This window comes from Arvicola amphibius, chromosome 1 (genome assembly GCF_903992535.2).
Source record: "Arvicola amphibius chromosome 1, mArvAmp1.2, whole genome shotgun sequence".
NCBI lineage: Eukaryota > Metazoa > Chordata > Mammalia > Rodentia > Cricetidae > Arvicola > Arvicola amphibius.
In genome coordinates, this window is record NC_052047.1 from 69,412,028 (window position 1) to 69,431,142 (window position 19,115).

Consider the following 19,115-nt stretch of genomic DNA (forward strand, 5'->3'; position numbering starts at 1 on the left):
TATGTGCCAAGATTTTATTAAAAATGTTTTAATTTTTCAGCTGGGCGGTGGTGGTGCATGCCCTTAATCCTAGCAGTCAGGAGGCAGAGACAGGCAGATTTTTGTGAGTTCAAGGCCAGCTTGGTCTACAAAGTGAGTTCCAGGACAGCCAGGGCTATTATACAGTGAAACCCTGTCTCGAAACACCAAAAATACAAAAAACAGAAACAAAAAATTTAACCTTTACTTTTATGTGTATGGGTGTTTTCCCTGTATGTCTGTCTGTGCAATGCCTGTGTGCAGTGCCTGCAGAGGCCAGAGAGGACACTGGATTCCTGAGACTGGGGTCACAGACAGTTCTGAACCACAGTGTGGGTGCTGGGAATTGAACTCAGGTCCTCTGGAGCTTTAGTTATCTTTCCAGTCCTTAAGATTTATTTTTTTATGTGTGTGTGAGTCTGCGTGTCCATCCATCTGTCCATCTGTGTATGTGTGTCTGTGTGTTTCTATATTCACAAGTGCAGGTGCCCACAGAGGCCAGATGGTGTCAGATCTCCCAATGTTTGAGTGAGAGGCAATTCTGAAGTGCTGAACAGATCGGGTACCAAACTCCAGTCCTCTGCAAGAGCAGTATGTACTCATAAATGCTGAGTTATTTCTCAGGCCCCTAAAACTCATTTAAGCCTCATTTACATTTTAATTTTCTTTTTAATATTAATATACTAATTGAGCACATAGTCCTGCAGGAGCCAATCCTCCAGTACGGAACAAGCTGTGCCACACTGGTCGCCTTTTGGTCTTGCTTTATAGATCCTCCCACAGACCCTGCAACTATTATCCAAGTTTTTCTGCTAGTTTCATTTTGTCATTTTGAGAACATAAAATAGCCTAAACAACAACAATAACCCAGCTCAGCATTCCTGTGAAGCTCATTGCATCGGAGCTTCTGCTAACAGTTCACTCCTGTATTTCACCCAACCCAGTTCTGTGACGTGTGGAAATGGCACCACTCAGTCACCTGGTTCCAGGTTTCACTGTGATGAATAGGCTCTGTAAGCATGTGTGTACAGTCTTGTCCGAGTGGAAGTTCTCAACTGTCCTGGGTAATAATTAGGGGTGAAATTACTGGGTTTAACTTTTTTTTTTTTTTTTAAAGAAACTACCAACCTTTCCCAGGACAACCGAGCCAAGCAACATTACCAATGCTGTGTGTGAGCTCTCACTGCTCTGGACCCTTGTCAACACCTGCTACTGTGAGTATATTTGACTTTAGCCACTCTGAGGATTGTCTGTCTCATGGTGACTTTAATTTGCTTTAGTTTAATGACTAATGATGTGTCTAAGTTTATTTGCTCATTTGCCACTGGTGTGTCAGCTTTTGCCTATTCTAAAACCACGTTGCCTGGCATTTTACTATTATGATCTTTATTTTTTACACGTTTTAGATCAAGCTCGACCCTGCCTGTAGGCAACAGCCTCCCTTGGGCTGAGGCCCCAGACTTAGCAGAAGGAGAAAGTGAACTGAGCACCAGCACCTCACTGCTCTGTCTCCCAACTGCTGTGCTGTAAGAGCCTCACGCTCCTGATGCCGCCTCAAGGTGCAGCTGAACAGACCTTCCTCCCTAAGTCTCTTCAGTCACAGCACTGGGGAGCAAGCACACAGGGTGCAACACTATTTTGCGTGGGACTACCCCACTGCTTCAGTACCATTTGTTGAAGACTAGTCTTTCCTGATCTTGGCAATTTTGCTGACAATCAACTGACCATCGATTTATAGGCTCATTTTGAACTGTGAAGTCTATTGTGTGCTCTCTGTTTTCATGGCCCTCTCACAGTAACTTTCTTGGCAGTTTAAAGTCAATCTTTGTCTAAGCTATGATGCAAAACTAAAGGTTTCCTTTTCTTCACAAAGAGCTACAGTGTTTCTTCAGAAGTATTTGATGACAATCCTTCACTGTTGAACTGCCTGAGACGTTCATAAAAATCAATTGTTTGCATCTGTGTAGGTCTGCTTCTAGATGGTTACATTGATCTGCAGCAGATTTCAGAAAAAGTTTCTATAAAGGCCAGAAGTAAATATTCTTTATTATGTGGGCTACATGGTCTCTTTCTCTACCCAGCTTCACAGCCACACAATGAAAACAGCTAGAGACAATTTGTAAATGAATAGGCATGGCTCTGTTCAATAAAACTTTATTTACCCACACAAAAAATAACAGCCGGGTGGTAGGATTTATCTGTGGTCAGTTTCTGGACTGGCTCATGATGGCTCTTGGTGACTTTATGGAAATCTACAGTTCAGGTGACCAAGCCTCACAAAACTGCCCTTAACCAAAACCGCTTTGGTGATCTTAAACACTCTGTCTTTGCATGTCAGGGTCGGCCATTTTTGTTTTGCATTTTTGAGGCATTAACCCTGCCCTGGCCTTGCCTGTCCTGGGCAAGCTTTACTACTGAATGTTGTCTCCAGAGTAGCTTGCCATTTTTTTAAAGCTCTATTTTTTTAATTGGATTCCGTTTAATTTATGGAGTATCCTGGGAGGAATTTCCACTTTAATAATATCCGAGTTGTCTCAGCTGTAAATGTCTACGTCATCATGTAGTTTTCTACAGTCTCAGACAGCTTCCGAATGAGCTCTTAAATCTCATTTATTAACCTCTCCTTATTTTTGCTCCTAGTGTTGACAGGATCCAGGGCTTTACACATGCCAGGCAAGCGCCCTGCAACTAGGCGATACTCTGGCCCAACTTATTCTCAAGTTGTCTATACTCGTGTAAATAGGTAATATCTTCTTTTCTTACTGAAATATACTGCAAAAGAGCATCAGGTGAGCAGACCTTGATGGTCATTTCTATCCATCATTACTATGATGACTGTAATATAGCAATAATCACATCATTTCTTCTATACTTACTAGTTTGCATCATATGTCTTCTCATTCACTCATCACTGTGGAGAGGTGTGCTCTCTTTTGAGTCAGTAAGATACATGTATTAATACCATCATCTGAAGCTTAAAGCATGTTTAAGGTTTGGGTTTAGGTCGTGGAACCCCCGTCAAGGCATCTCTGTCCTTTTGGTAAACCTGCATTAATGTTTCCATTCTACATGAGGTGTTTTCTCAGAACCAGCACAACATGGGCAATTTCCCCACAGAGCTGCTTTCTGGTGGAGAGCTGAGTGCTCGCTGTGCTCCTCATTATCAGTGTGTACTAAAGCTCCTGCTGGACAGTAATGAAGTGTGTGTGTGTGTACACAGTCATTGCACACTTATATCACTATCTAATGAAGTGTGTGTACAGTCATTGCACACTTATATTACTATCTAATTAAGTGTATGTGTGTATGCATACAGTCGTTGCACACATATCATTATCTAATGAAGTGTATGTGTGTGTACTCATTGCACACTTATATCATCTAATGAAGTGTGTGTATGTACACAATCATTGCATGCTTATATCATTATCTAATGAAGTGTATGTGTGTGTACACACAGTCATTGCACACTTATATCATCTAATGAAGTATGTATATGTACACAGTCATTGCACACATATCATTATCTAATACAGTGTGTATGTGTATGCACATAGTCAATGCACGCTTATATCATTATCTAATGAAGTGTGTATGTGTACACACAGTCATTACAATTATATCATTACCTAATAAAGTGTATGTGTGTGTACATACAGCCATTGCACACTTATATCATTATCTAGAAGTGTATGTGTGTGTACATACAGTCACTGCACACTTATATCATTATCTAATGAAGTGTGTGTGTGTGTGTGTACACAGTCACTGCACACTTATACCATTGTCTACCTCTCTATTGTCAAGGCCGTGAACTTGTACTCTCCAATCCCAGAGGAAACACTACCTCTGGGCTTCATTTCCGTTCCCCAGCTTCCCATTTATACAGCCTTCTCCAGTAGTTGGAATTCACTAGCTTGATACATTCCTATGCTCAAGTTCTGTATAAACAACCAACCATATGGTCATGGTTCAACTGTCTTGCTTAGTCATATGAGTTTAAAACCCAGGCAGGGTTTAATTAATTAATGGCTTTTAGACTGAACTGGTTAAAGAAAGAGGGAAAGAAATAAAAGAAGAGAGGGAAGGATCTTTTTCTGCCTAATTCAACAGAAAAACAATAGTATTGAACTTTAGTGATTAGGACATAAATTTCAGATAAGGAAGAGGAAGAAAAGAGAACATTTGGAGAAGAGGTAGACAGGCAATTTGCCAAAGAAGGGACCCATTGCCTTGACTTGATTCTTGATTAACATCCCTGCTCATAACAGAGGCCAAACAGGGGCTACTACCCACTCCCCATCTTTAAACTGAGTGCTGCCTTGTGCTCCCGACTCCTGAGCTCATGCTTCCCATGTGACTGACAGGTGGGCTGTTGTAATTATCCTTCTCTTTTCTGTAGTTATGTGCGGCAGAGCTGGTACCTTGAACCTCTGACTCCGACAAAAGCTGATGCAGGTTTGTATGGTGAGCTTGTTGGACGTTTTACTGGTGCCAGTGAGAGGAGGTGGGTTTCCATGATCCTTGTAGCAGCCAAGGTTTCCAGGCACTGGAGGCAAACAAAACAAAAGAATTTCACAACATCTGGCTGGGTACGGCTAAGAGGGAATCCTGGCTGTGCCAGGTGTGCTGTCCCACAGTGTTTACAGCCCTGAGGGACAACATAGGCAAAAGACAACAAGCTCTAAAATGGACCCTCTGGTGCTGTTCTCTGCCAAATGCCAACCATCTGCGAGAAAGTGTGGCACGTAGGTCCCCATTTAGCAACCTGAAGACGTTTATTTTTCTTTGCCAATGTTGGCAGAATTTGGTACTGAGGAGAACTAGGGAGGATCTCTTAAGATAGAGAGGGTGGTTTTGCTTTTGGCACATGGCAGCCATCTCCCAGTAATTCATCAAAATGACAGACACAGAAGGAGCCTGCTGTATGTTCTATGGGCTTTGTAGGAAACATGGAGGTATTTCTTTGGCCACATACATGCAAATCTACAAGAAGGGTGATACTGTAGATACCAAGGGAATGGCTAATGTTCAAAAAGAATGACCATACGTATTTCTACGGCAAAATTGGAAGCATCTACGTCACTCAGCAGGCTGTGGGCTTCACTGTAAACAAGCAGGTGAGGGGCAAGGTTCTTGTCAAGAGAAGTAGTGTGCACATTAGACATGTTAAGAACCAAGACCTGAGCCGGGTTCCTGAAACTGGTGAAGGAAAACGATGAGAAAAAAGGAAGCCTGGAGAAGGGCATCTGTGCTCAACTGAAGCATCAGCCTGCTCCACCCAGAGGAGCATGCTTTGGGGGAACTAAGGGGAAGGAGCCTGGGCTCTGGGGCTGTTCCTATGAATTTATGGCTTAATGTACAAAAGTAGTAAAAGACCTAAACTCTGTAAAAACAAAACGAAACAGAGAAGTGGGCTGGCAAGATGTCTCATGGGTAAAGGCACTTTCTTGATGACCTCAGTTTGATTTCTGGAATCCACATGGCAGAGAGAAACAACTCCCAAAAGTTGTTTTTTGGGTTTCACATGTATGCTATGGCATGTGCCTCCTCCTCCTGCTCCCTCCCCGGCAAAAGAACAGTGAAGCAATCTGATCTAAACTGTTCCAAGGCTACTGGAGGAGCACAGGTGGTAAGCACAGGCGTTTGAGGGCAATCTGGGCTACACAATACATTTAGACTTTGTTTCAAAAGTAAACAAACAGGCAAAAAACCAAAGGGGCTGGAGACGTGGTTCCAAGGTTAAGAGCACTGGCTCCTTACCCAGCATCCAAAATGGTGGTTCAAAGCAATCTGTGACACCCTCTTCTGTCACATACATACATGCAGGCACACACAGAGACACAACCAAACAGCCCTAAACTCCCCAAAGAACCCTAAGTTAGTGTAGTGAGTTCTAGGATAGCCAGGGCTACATAGAGAGACCCCCACTCAAAAACTCAAGCCAGGACCACACCCCAGCATGGAGAGGGGAGGCAGCACGAGGAACCACTCCTAGCTGAGCAGTCAATGGCAAGTGACAACTGCTGGGGAAGGAAGGTTAGTTTTCTTTAACAGTGTTGCCCCTGGTAGTTTGAACACACTCCAGTGGAAAAGACCACATATACATGAATATATATATATATATGGGCAGTATAGATTGGATTTGATGGGAAGAAAAACAAAAGAGACAGAACACAAAATTGGGTGGGGAGGAAAGGGAGTGGATATGGGGAGTTGGGGAAGGGGTAAATACGGCTTAAAAATGCATGAAATTCTCAAAGAAGCAATAATAACAAACAAAAAGATAGCGTGTGGGTGTGTGTAGGCCAGAGGACACCTCGGTGCTGTTCTTCGGGTGCCTCTCACCAGTCTGGAGCTCACCATGCGGGCGAGGCTGTCTGGTGAGTGCCAGGGGTCTACCTGTGTGCCTTGCCAGCACTAGGAGAAATATATACAGCCTGCTATGCATAGCTTTCTGAAAGATATTTACTTTTACTTTTAAGTGTATGTGTGAGTTTATGTGCACCACATACACTTGCAGAGGCCATGGGGGTTTTAGAATGGAAGTTACATGTGACTGTGAACCAGATATGGGTGCTGGGAATCAAATCTGCAAGAGCAGTGATCCTAACTGCCATCTCTCCAGACCCAGTGCCTGGCTTTGTTTTGTTTTTTTAACTTGGACTCTGGGAGATCCAACTCAGGTTCTATGACTAAGCAATCTCCACAGCCTTTTGTATACATAGGAATGACGTAGAAAGGGGACTCTAGGGGAGAATGAGTACTAAAACAATGTAGACACAGGAGAGAAAGGAGAGCATAATAAGGAATGAAAATGACCAAAATACATGATATGCTTGAGTCAAGTATATGAAAGTATTTGCATTGCAATGTCTTTATGAATCCTATAAATTTGTACAAAAAATAAAACGAAACAAACAAAATGTTCAGTCACTAGAGGGCAAAACCTCAGAACTCCCTTCCTTCACATTGTACTTAAAGCTCTGTTCTTTGAAACAGTGAGTGGTTTCCCCAGGTCTCCCCTTTGCTGCAGGACAAAGGGTCACAGACCTGCCGTCTCCCGCAGCGTTCATGACCTTCCATCTTCTGAGGGCTGGAAGAGCCAAGCAGGTTTTAATGACCACATGAGGGTGTCAGCACAGCTGAGCCATATTTGAAGGATTCGAAGAAGCAGCCCACACTCTTCAGCTATGGCTCCATGGCTACAGTTCCCGTATCGCTCCTTCCCTCCCTGGCCCCCACTGTCCCGTCGGAGGCCCTCTGACTCATAGCTTCCTGTAAATTCACTGGACCCACACGGATAATCCAGGCTAATCTCTCTCCCCAAGTCTTTAGCCACACTTGCACAGTCTAATGCCATTTAAGGTCACATTCTCATAGACTTGGGATTATAAAATCTATCTTGGGGGGTCATTATTCAGCCTACCACAGGGAGCATATTAATGTTTTACAGCCACATGCTAGATTGTTTGGCCTAGTGAGGCAAGAGGAACATAAATACGGGTACCAACCATGGTAGCTGGCGTTCACATGGCCTCAGGATCTTCTATGGACTAAATACTTGTACACCACTGTGATGTAATAAGAAATACACTTGGTTTCTACCCACTTCCTGCCACTTCTCTAACCCTCAAGACTCTGGGGTGACTCCTTTCTAATGAGGTACCTCGTGGTGAGCTCCTGGTTAGCCTCATGGCGGGGGCTGAACACCAGGAAGACCAAGCCAAAATTAGTAACTTGGAATGCTCAGTCCCCCTCCCCCGTCCTCCAGGGAAGAGAAAAGGGTAGAGATGGAGTCAAGGATGTGCCCACCTGATGACGACTCTGTTAGAACCACTAGAGATGGAGTCCATAGAGCTTCTGGGGTGATTAACATATCCATGCTGAAAAACACCGCACTCCACAGGGACAGACACTGTGGGGCTCAGAACCTTTTCAACCTTAACCCTACAAACATCTTCAACATCTTCAACCTATCACATCCTCGCCGACACACCAGAGAATGTGTTCCTTGAGTTCTAATAGCTACTACAGCAGACTACCAAACCTGAGGAGGAAGTCTTAGAAACCTTTACTTTGCAGACAAGCCTAGAGACCTACATTTGTGACTGGCATCTGCAGCAGGGTGTGGTCCCGCAGTGCCAAGCCTTTAACCCACAGCACTGACTCTGGGTGTTCAGAGGCAGGATAGAATTGTAAGCCATCTTGTTGGTGTCTAGAGAGCTGAAGGACTGGCTGCTGGGAAAAACTCACCCGTCTGGTGTCAGAGTAAAGCCTGGATATATGGGAAAAAGATTGGTTTCTTTCCTTTTATCCCTAATTTGTATGCTGAAGTCTGAATAAACAGTGTGAATGGACTTGGAGTGAGGCCTCCAGGAGGTAATTAGATGAAGTCGGGAAGAGCGAGCTCTCACAATGGGACAAGAAGAGGAGACAAGAGCCCATTCTTTCCCTGTCATGTGAGCACTCATCAGAACACAGCCATCAACAAGCCAGGGAGGGCCCACACTGCACACTGCAGACACCAGCACACTGATTTGACTCCCAGCCTACTGTCTACGAAGCTGCTTGGGCCTGAGCAATTTTGTTTAAAAAAATTATAGGGCATTTTAGCACTTTAATCCCAGCACTCAGGAGGCAGAAGCAGGTGCATTTCTGTGAGTTCAAGGCCACCCTGGTCTACATCATGAATTTCAGCCATACTGAGACCCTGTCTCTCCCAACCTCCATGTGAACCAAATAAAAACATATCTATTGCCTAAAACAGATCCCTGTCCCTAAAGTTCATGCCACATGTAAGCCACCCTAGTTTACACCTTTTGTTGAGACAAGGTCTCAATATGTAGCCCTGGCAGGCATCAAGTTTTTGAGGATTACAAGTATACAAATAGGCCATGGCAAAGGCCATGGCAAAGCACTGAGGGTGGGCTGGGCTCCAGCCAATAGCACACATAAACTGCATCTTATTAAGAGCGTGTGAGCCGGACAGTGGCTCTTTCCCCTTTCTACCTTCAAATGAGTCATTTCAGCCCTGGCAACAGCTTGGCTGCAGCTTTGTAAGAGACTTCAATGCACAAGACTAAATCAGACTAGATTTCTAACTCAAAGAATGTGTGACAATATGCCACATTAAGCTACTAAACTTTGGAGTAATCTGTTTCAAAGTAATAGATCATTAATATATGAGACATACCAAGTAAGTTCCTTGCAATCAATTCATAATGAGCCAGTGACACATCGGTTTCTTAGGAACTTAGTTTTCAATCTATGCTATTAACTCAGGATTATTAATTGAAGTCCCTTTCCAAACACCCTACAGTTTCTTCTAGATCCAATTCTAAAACGCTAACACAGGAGACTGGTGAGTCTGGGATAATATTTTCCTTTAAGACTGGAAGTAGCACGCCCAGTTTATTGAGCTATGTCTTCACAACAGTCTTTTGAGCATATAAAACATAGGCATGTATGTAATGTACACACATAGGAAACTTTCCTCCCAGACCACCTGACCAGCTTATTTAATCTTTGCAGAAAGTATCTTGGCTGCTCCAGCCCTCACACTTCCCCCTGCTAAGTCACGCAGTTGCCCTCCCGTTCCCTTGCACCACACATGGTTCAAATGTAACCAATGTGGCTCCCCATACAAACTTTAAAATGAATCTTTCAGAAACAAATCAAATCTCTACAGTAGCAAGTATAAACAGGAGCACTCCAATCTCTAGTGGAGGCCAGGCCTGAGAATGTCTGAGGTTTAGGGCTTAAACAACCGCAGAGCCAAGCAGCTGTAGCCGGGGCGTAGGATCCAAGCTGAGCTTGCTAAAGGGGACTTCCATATGGAGACCCGAACACGCACTTAGTGATTCTTACTAAGAACTACTTGGTCATGACCATCTTGATTTTTGTCTGGTTTATTCCATTATGCTCAAGTAAGCATGTTATTATGTATTAGTTTACATCCAGCCCAAGGCGCAGTCATACATGTACGGCTATAGGCTACACGAACACACATGGATTCTATAAGCTTTATTCAAAAAAGTTTGGTGTGTCTCAACGTGGCAGTGGGGTCCTGATATGTACTCTAAAGGGATCATTAGGAATCAGGCTGCCCTCTGCTGCTGTCCTAATCTACTTGAACGTGGGTGGTTTAAGGTAATGTCCTTGCCCCACCCACAAGCTCTACTTCCTATGACACTCTGAGTTACTGCTCCCCAGTTCTGTCTCTTTCTTAGATCACAGCCTCTTAAACTTTCTCTTCTTACAACCCTCTCACCCCTCCTCCCCATGACAAAACTTTTATATGACCCAGGGTATAGAGGCTCATAAAATAGGGAACCAGGGAGATGACTCAGTCAGTGAAGTGTTTGCCTTCTAACTACAAGGACCTGAGTTTGATCCCCAGAACGCACACAAAATATCCATGCCCACCCAAAGCTGGGGAGGCAGGGACAGGATCCCTGAGGCTCCCTAATTATCAATTAGCCTAATTATCAAGTTTCAGGCCACTCAGAGACCTGTCTCAAAAAAATAAACTTGATGGTCCCTGAGAATGACACCTGAGGTTGTCCTGTGGCTTCATATGCTTGCATACACACCTGCTGGGATCACAGATACATACATGTAAAATAGGTAAAGGCCAAAGGTTTGCGAGTAGTAAATTATTAAAAGTTTACTTTAAAACTATTCTTTGGTGTACATATACTTTTACTATCTATTAAAGACCAAAGTAAATTTGTATATAAATGAAATGAATGTACTCACCTATTTTTCCATAATTAAATCTTGACTGAATACTTGATGCTGCAGGACATGAGCATCTTTGGTTTTTTTTTTTTTTTTTTTTTTTTTTTTTTTTGGTTTTTCGAGACAGGGTTTCTCTGCAGCCTTTTTAGAGCCTGTCCTGGAACTAGCTCTTGTAGACCAGGCTGGCCTCGAACTCACAGAGATCCGCCTGCCTCTGCCTCCCGAGTGCTGGGATTAAAGGCGTGCGCCACCACCGCCCGGCTGCATCTTTGGTTTTTAATAATTGTTTACATTTTGGTTTTATAATCAATGCCAAGAACACTGCTTCATATAATCATACAAAATGGCAGAAGTGGGGGTGAGGGCTATTAAAAAATTGCTGAGCCAGCACTCGGGAGGCAGAGGCAGGTGGATCTCTGTGAGTTCCAGGACAGCCATCATTGTTACACAGAGAAACCCTGTTTTGTAAAAACAAAACCAACCCCCGAAAGAAAGAAAAATTGCTGGAAATTCTGTTCTATAATTTCAAACCAAAATTCATTAAAAGGAGGGGAAGGAGAAAAAAATCATTGAACTTCATCTCTGTGTGTGTGTGTGTGTGTCCATCCTTGTTTGTATGTGGAGGCCAGAAGGCAGTCTCTTTGACATTTCTCTTTAAGCAGGCCTTGTCAATGAGGATAGTCTCTGGCTGGCCAGTGAACACCAGGGATCTGCATTTGCTTCCCTAATGTGTGATCACAAATGCATGCTACCACACTTGCCATTTTACATGGGTTCTGGAGATCAAACTCCGGTCTCCATGTTTGCATGACAAGTACTTATGGACTGAGCTATCTCTCTGGCATCATACTTGATTCCTTTTAAAAATGAAACATCAGCAACTCAACCAGCAATATTTAAACTAAACTTCTAACATAATTCAAAGGTGTATTAATTTGATACATGCAGAGGAATGATGGTGTGGAAGTATTAAAAGATTTTATTTTCCATAATTAAACTGTTACATTTCCTTAACAGTGGTTTTCAACCTGTGGGTTGTGACCCCTTTGGGAGTCAACTGACCCTTTCACAGGAGTTGCCGAAGACCACTGGAAAACACGGGTATTAACACTGCAATTCATAACTGTAGCACAATGACAGCTATGAAGTAGCCATGAGAGAATTTATGGCTGGGGTCTCCACACATGAGGAGCTATGTTGAAGGTCACAGCACTGGGAAGGCTGAGCACACTGCTTAAAGACTTGGCAGGAGCAGTAACAACACTGCAGTTCACAACACAGTCATCTCCAGTCTCAGCGGAGGTTTTCAGGCAGCATTAGCTGTGCCATGATGTATGTGCAGAGTTGAGTGTACACGGTGTGTTCAGAAGTAGGCAGCATAGAAGCCACATGGTGCCACACAGGCAGGAGCTGCCAGACTCATTACAGGTTTCATTCTGGTTAGTTATAGCCACTGCACACTCAGACACCTTTACTGTGCCAAATCTCTCACAACCCTTCATGCAGTTATAGGATCCCGTGTGGGCTGTGACACAGCCTACACTCAGTTATAGGACCCCGTGTGGGCTGTGACTCGCAGTTAAAAAGCTATGACTTAGAGCTGCTGAGTGGTTACTGGGTAAAGCATTTGCTTCCATGCCTGCCTACCCGAGTTCAATCTCTGAACCCACATGGTGGAAGAAGAGAACTGATTGTCCTCTGAACTCCACATGTGTGCTACAAGATGAATACATACATGCACATGCATGTACACATCCACCACACACAAAAAGTATATAAATAAATAAACAAGTATAATTTTTAAAGAGCTGTGACTTAAACCACTGCCTTGGGCTCCTGTCCCATCTGTTTCTAGGTTTGCCCTACTTGAGGGTACCATGCTGCCAACACAACTATCTGTACCTGCCAGGAGAACAGGAGGTGCAGAGGCCTGAGGCAGGAACAGTAAGAGGTAAAATGACCAGTAACAGGGGACCGGAGAGATGGCTCAGCAGTTAAAAGCACTGGCTGCTCTTCCAGAGGGCCAGGGTTCAATTCCCAGCACCCACATGGCAGCTCACAACTGTTTGTAACTCCAATTCCAGGGGATCTGTCACCCTCACACAATATACATGCAAGCAAAACACCAATGCACATAAAACACAAGTAAATAAATTTTAAAAAATGACCAGGGTGTTTGCTGGGGGGAGCAGCATTAAGAGTTGTGTGGGCCTACATCTACCCTGCACGGCTCCTGGCTGGAGTTCTCTAGGTTGCACAGAACCATCTGCATCTCCCGCCCTCTCCTCCCCTTTCCAACAGCACAACCTCACCTCTGCTCCTCAGCCAAACTGAACTGTTGTAAGCATCCAACTTTACCTTGCTCCCCAGCCTTGGATCTTTACGCTCGTATTCTCTCTGCTTAGAAAACTCTACCACACTTAAGATTTCAGTATGAGCATCATTGTCGTGAGGGACCACTTGGATTTGCCCATCCTCCCCACCTTTCCCCACTCGAAAGTGAGCTGTATGGCTAAGCAGTAGAACACCACAGCAGCCTGGTGAGCTAGATTCCAAACGGTTTTCTGTCTCTCTCTCCAAACAGCCATGGATAGCTCAAGGGGAGGACAGTACCTTCCTCGCGTCGCTGTGTTCCCCACGCTCCGTGACTCTGAAGGAGCTGACCCTGAAGTACCCGAGGCTCCTTCTCAGGAAGTGGTGAATAGACACACAGCAGCACCTGCTTACAGCGGCCATGCTGTCTTGTGATCTAGAAACAGCACACTAATTCCATACAGGCTAGACTTAAAACTTAAAAGTACTAAATGCATGAAACCTTTCTAAAGCCTACTAAAAGGTATTACGTGAATTTAAGTTTTTCCTGGTGGCTTCAGATCATCAACTGTACTTCAACAAAATGGCCACACCAGGTGCCTTCTTCGGCTCATGTCTGACTTTCCTATGAACGCTTCCCTGGTTGCTGTCTTCGACACGCTCCTGTGTGGCATGGAATGAGCCCTAGTCTCTCATCCCATTCTGAGGGCCCCATTCTCACGACCTCTAACCTAATTACTGCCTGAACTCATCTCCAGACAGTACTTGGGGGTTAAGACTCAGCATAGGAGGCTGGGTATGGTGGTGCACACCTCTAATCTCAGCTCCCGGGAGGCAGAGGCAGGTGGATCTCTGTGAGTTGGAGACCAGCTTGGTCTACAAAGCAAGTTCCAGGACAACCAGGGCTACCCAGTGAGACCTTGTCTCTCTCTCTCTCTCTCTCTCTCTCTCTCTCTCTCTATATATATATATATATATATATATATATATATATATACATATATATACATACATATATGTATATATATACACACACACACATACATACATAAGACTCAACATAGGAAATTTGGGAGGGCATGTCTATTCTAAAACAGATGCTGTGGTGGCTTCAGGAACCTTGGGTTGATCCTCAGAGGGGTCTTGAGCAGGTATCTACTTACGGCTGTTAGTATCTGTGCTCTGGACTTCACAGCTCAGAAGAAAACTATACAGCTTGTTAGAGCTGTGCTATAAAAACAGAACAAATCCTGAGCACAGAGTTGCACCCTGCTCCAGCATCTGAGGAGGGGCAGGAGAATTCTCTAGGCTAACCTGGGCTGCATAGGGCGCTCCCGCCTCACTCTTCATCCTTGTGGTAGCCCAGGAACTGTTCCTCTAGCTCACTCCCAGTTCTTGGCAGGGGCCTGAAGACTCTGGTTTGCACACCCGGTGCCCAGCAGCAGCATTTGCACACTCAGGCGTCTCCATCGTGGCCTGCATGGCTTCCTTTCTGTTTCCCTTTTCAGTTCTGGGGACGGAAGCCAGGGGCTCGAGCAGCATAAGCAAGTGCTCTAGCACTGAGCCACCATCCCACCCACGGCAGCCTTTCCACGCTCAGATCTTATGAGAAGTGGGTGATGTAGGTAAATGCCATAAGGCTGGCCAGCATGGTGTATGTTGAACGAAGCCGGTTAGTACAGAATGTATGTACAGTAAGGCTTTCACTGTTCATTACACGAACAGGAATAACTCGCTGGGTAATAGAAGAATAAAACAGCACTGATCTAAAAGGCGACATCAAAAGCGGCCACCTCAGAAACGTTTCCCCAGATATTAAAATATTCATCTCTTACATCTGTGCCCCGTCATGCTTCACCAGGTCATCTCTCTTGGAGCACCAGCCCCCTGGGGAAGGCAGGAAAGAGGACGTTGTTCCTTTTGGACAAAGAACCCTGCATGCGAAGGGCCTTTCGTGGGGACACATAAGCAGGCCTTGGAGGCAGGATAAGGTCAGGGTGCAGAAGCCCGCTGACTGTACTATGTAAACATGACTATTACCATCATGGAAGAGAAACTGCTGTGGTCTCTTACAAAACAGCTTGGCCTGCAGTCATTGTGATGAGGGAAGCAACATGCTTCTACCAAGCTAAGGTAACTCAGTTGCCTGCATCCCTTAGTAAGAGGAGGGAATTCACCAGACCATCACCCAAGACTACATTACACCAGGCACAGCCTCCCAGCTCCACAGGGTCTTGGGAGGAACTGTTAAGAAATGGAGGAGGGGGCTGGAGAGATGGCTCAGAGGTTAAGAGCACTGACTGCTTCTCTAGAGGTCCTGAGTTCAATTCCCAGCAACCACATGGTGGCTCACAGCCATCTATAATGAGATCTGGTGCCCTCTTCTGGCCTGCTGGCATACATGGAAGGAATGGTCTATACATAATAAATGAATAAATCTAAAAAAAATTTAAAAAAAAGAAATGGAGGAGGAAGGTTGACTTGGAGGTGGGGAATCTCCAGCCACACAGCTGATTCTGAATAACCCATGCTCCTGGAACTAACCCCAAGCCCCAAATGCACTCAAGGTTCAGTCTACTGGTGCCCTGCACGGGATGAAGAGATGTTTGTTCACATTGCCTATGCAAACACACATCACCAGAAGGATTCAGACAGCTTCTCCTCCCACCTTAGTGCTCGGCATCCAACTCAGGGTCCAACAACAGGAGGCAAACAGCAGCTAACACTGACTATATACCCCAGCCCGAAATGGAATTCCTTCTTTTTTGACAAGGCCTCGCTATGTAGCCCAGGCTGGCCTCCAACTCTTGCTTCTCCTGCCTCAGTTTCCTAATGCAATGATTACAGGCATGTTCCACCAATGCCTGCCAAGACGAAGTAATTAAAGACATCGGTCCCTCAGGGTTGTGTGCACCCACAGAAAAGCCTCTGGGACAGCGTCAGCCAGTGGGGGGGAGGGGGGCGCAGCTCTTCAACTCGAACTGGAAAATGTGGCTCCAAGTCTCACCGAGAAGACGCATCACGCAGGGCTTCCAGACTGTGTCCCACCCTCTGGTCTTCCCAGAAGCAGGGAGGGAAGTCCTTTGAAAAGGGATACTTGTTCTCAAGTTCTTCTGCTTTCAGGGCCACTTGAAAGTCTGTGGCTTTATCATACATTTTTTTGTCTTACAAGGAAGTTTCATCACTTTTTTTTAAATTGTAATACGCAAACAGGCCTCTTGTTGATCACAGCTGAGGCTCTGAAACTCATGACAATTAATTACAGTAGCGCTCCCACCCCCCTTATCTGCAAGGGATAGAGTCCAAAGTCCTCCAGAGGATGCCAGAAACCACAAATTGTACCCAACCACACACATGCTGATCTTCCTTCCTACAGGAGAGCACACAGTCTCAGTGCCTTCTCCATCCAGACTGAGCCCTTGGCTCAAACTTGTGCAGTCCTAGATGTGACCACAAAACTAGCACTGGCTTCTCTTCCTAACAATTGTTCACAGATAGAAGATTCATTCTTACCACAGATGTCAGAAACCTCAGCGTATATTTCTCCCCTTTCTTTACTCAGCTAAAGACTGTGAACTCAGGTTCCAAGAAAACAGCTACGTCTGTGATTTTACAAGACCGACTGGTTGACTGGAACTTTGTGACTGTGGAGAGATGAAATGACGCGGATCAAGAGTCAAATTATCTCGAGCTTCCTTTAGCTGCCTCAGTGCCCACCCTGTGTCTGACCTAACACTCTAGTGACATCACGTGAAAACACGGGGACGTAGTCACTTCACAGAGCCTCAGCTTCCACTAACCCAAAGGTTATCAGACGACCTGTGGAACCCACATTGAGGTTCCCTGCTTGGCTGTATCCCATCTACCTGGTATTTCTATCAATATACTTGAAAGTTGCCTTGATTTATGACTTTCCTTGTTCTGTTACCATAAAACCTTTGTGAGACTTAGCACATTGGAACTTGGGGTTTGGGCAATGTGAATGTGTGTTCCCAGGCTATGAGCGCTCATGTGTGGATAACTATCTTTTGCTCCCTTTGCAGTAAGAGCTGTTGTGCACAGACAGAGTGAGATAAGCACTCAGGAGCTACGGCTGCTCAAAGGCAGCCAAGAACACAACAGCACAATGTCTCCTTTGCTAAGTCATTGCCCTAAGTCTGTATGACTCCCAAGAAAGCAATTATCCACAGAGGAGTGGGCTGTGGGGGGATACATCTTGGAGCAAAAGTGATCATCAGTTAGAATCACTTTGTCCCCTCAAGGACAAAGATTTCTGTGGACTGCTTTGCAGAATGGAGGCTTTTTAGGCCTGAAGCTCATGTCAATATCTCAAAGAAGGATCTGGGGCCACTTTATTTTTATTTAACTCTTTATTTGTTCTCTTCCCAGCATGATCTCATTGAACAACCTTTTTCTACTTTTTACTCGTCTCTTTAGCCAACGGACTGAGGATGGGTGGCTAAGCCTTGGCGGACTGAGGATGGGTGGCCAAGCCCTGTTGGATAAGCCTAGTTTGTTGGGGCAGTTAGAGCCCAGGCTTTTGACCTAAAGACTTTGATTAGGGTAATTCCCTCCTATTTCATTAAAAGAAGACCTTTAGGGCTTCTCATGGGTATGAATGAATAAATAAATGTCATTTGAACACAAGAGGTGCCACCTCAATGGGACCAACGGCAAGCAGCATAGAGAGCATGGAAGGCAGAACAGGAAGTAGGGGGAACTAGATTTCAACATGCTGCCCAAAACTCTGAATTGCCTATTATTTACTTATTTTCTGTCTATGTGGAGATACACGTGTGCCAGTGTGTGTGTGTAGCTCAGAGGATATGTGGGTTCTGTACTTCCATGTTGTGTGTTCCCGAGGAGTGAACTCAGGTAGTCAGAGTGGGAAGCGCTCCCTTTATCCACAAAGCCATCTTACTCACCCCAATTTTCCCTTTGCACTACTACACGTTGCATAACTGTGCTTAGAACACCATGTTTGCCACTGAAGAAATTGTCTACTTGGTTCTCAAAGTCTACAGTTGTTGTTTTTTTGTATTGTTTTAATTTTTTTCATTTCTTCATTTTTTTTTCTTTTCAAAGTACCAGGGATTAATGCTCGGCCTCAAGCATTCTAGGCAAATGCTGTAGCATGTCATTGAACTACAGCAACAGCCCTTAGAGTTGGCATTTTTCATGGGAAATTAAATAACTTCAGCTACAAAAACCAAAAATTGAACCCAGCCAGGCAGTGGTGGCACATGCCTTTAATTCCAGCATTTGGGAGGCAGAGGCGGAGGCAGAAAGATCTCTGTGAGTTCAAGGGCATCCTGGTCTATGGCGCAAGTTCCAGGACAGACTCCAAAACTACACAGAGAAACCCTGTCTTGAAAAACAAACAAAACAACAACAAAAATTTGAATCCATACCAGACCTGAAACACCCTGCCAGACCTGCCGCACCCGCTGAATGGTTAGTGCAGCAGAAGGACCATCCAATCCCATGGAAAGTTGGATAAGGGTAGACAGAAACCAAGGCAGGTCACAAACAAACATCTTAGAATTAGATGGCAGGAGCATATCAGGGGTAGTCCATCCCCGGAGAACACACCAACACAACAGCGAGTGACAGTTTCATATCTTCTACTAGCTAGACCCTAAACTTGAGGTTGAGCAGAGAGGGCTCAGAGAAGGGTGCTCTGCCTAAAGCTACTGAAGGCATGGTGATATGCTCTACCGAAGGCATGGTGATATGCTCTACTGAAGGCATGGTGATATGCTCTACCGAAGGCATGGTGATATGCTCTACTGAAGGCATGGTGATATGCTCTACCGAAGGCGTGGTGATATGCACCCAGCCAGTGAGGCTAAGGCCCAGATGCTGTCCCTTCGTTTGCGTGTGTCACACAGGAAGAGATACGATCTCACGGGATCGAGGAGGAGTGTTTAGTACCTGTTCTAGCCTCCTGCAGTAGATGTGGGGAGATTTAAAGCATTCTGCTCTTTGGCAATCATCCCTAACTTCCAGCAGTGCCTTTCCACAGATACACACAGATCCCA

At 44.9% G+C, this 19,115-nt stretch overlaps 1 protein-coding gene across 2 annotated transcripts in view; it reads right to left on the reverse strand.

Moving 5' to 3' along the window:
- The window catches only part of Kremen1 (kringle containing transmembrane protein 1), a 70,650-nt gene that overhangs the window by 17,274 nt on the left and 34,261 nt on the right, over nt 1-19,115 (reverse strand). For both annotated transcript variants that reach the window (XM_038332696.1, XM_038332687.1), the window contains exon 4: nt 4,443-4,567. In XM_038332696.1, the coding sequence (XP_038188624.1) occupies nt 4,443-4,567 (125 nt within the window). The remainder of the gene's footprint in view (nt 1-4,442; nt 4,568-19,115) is intronic.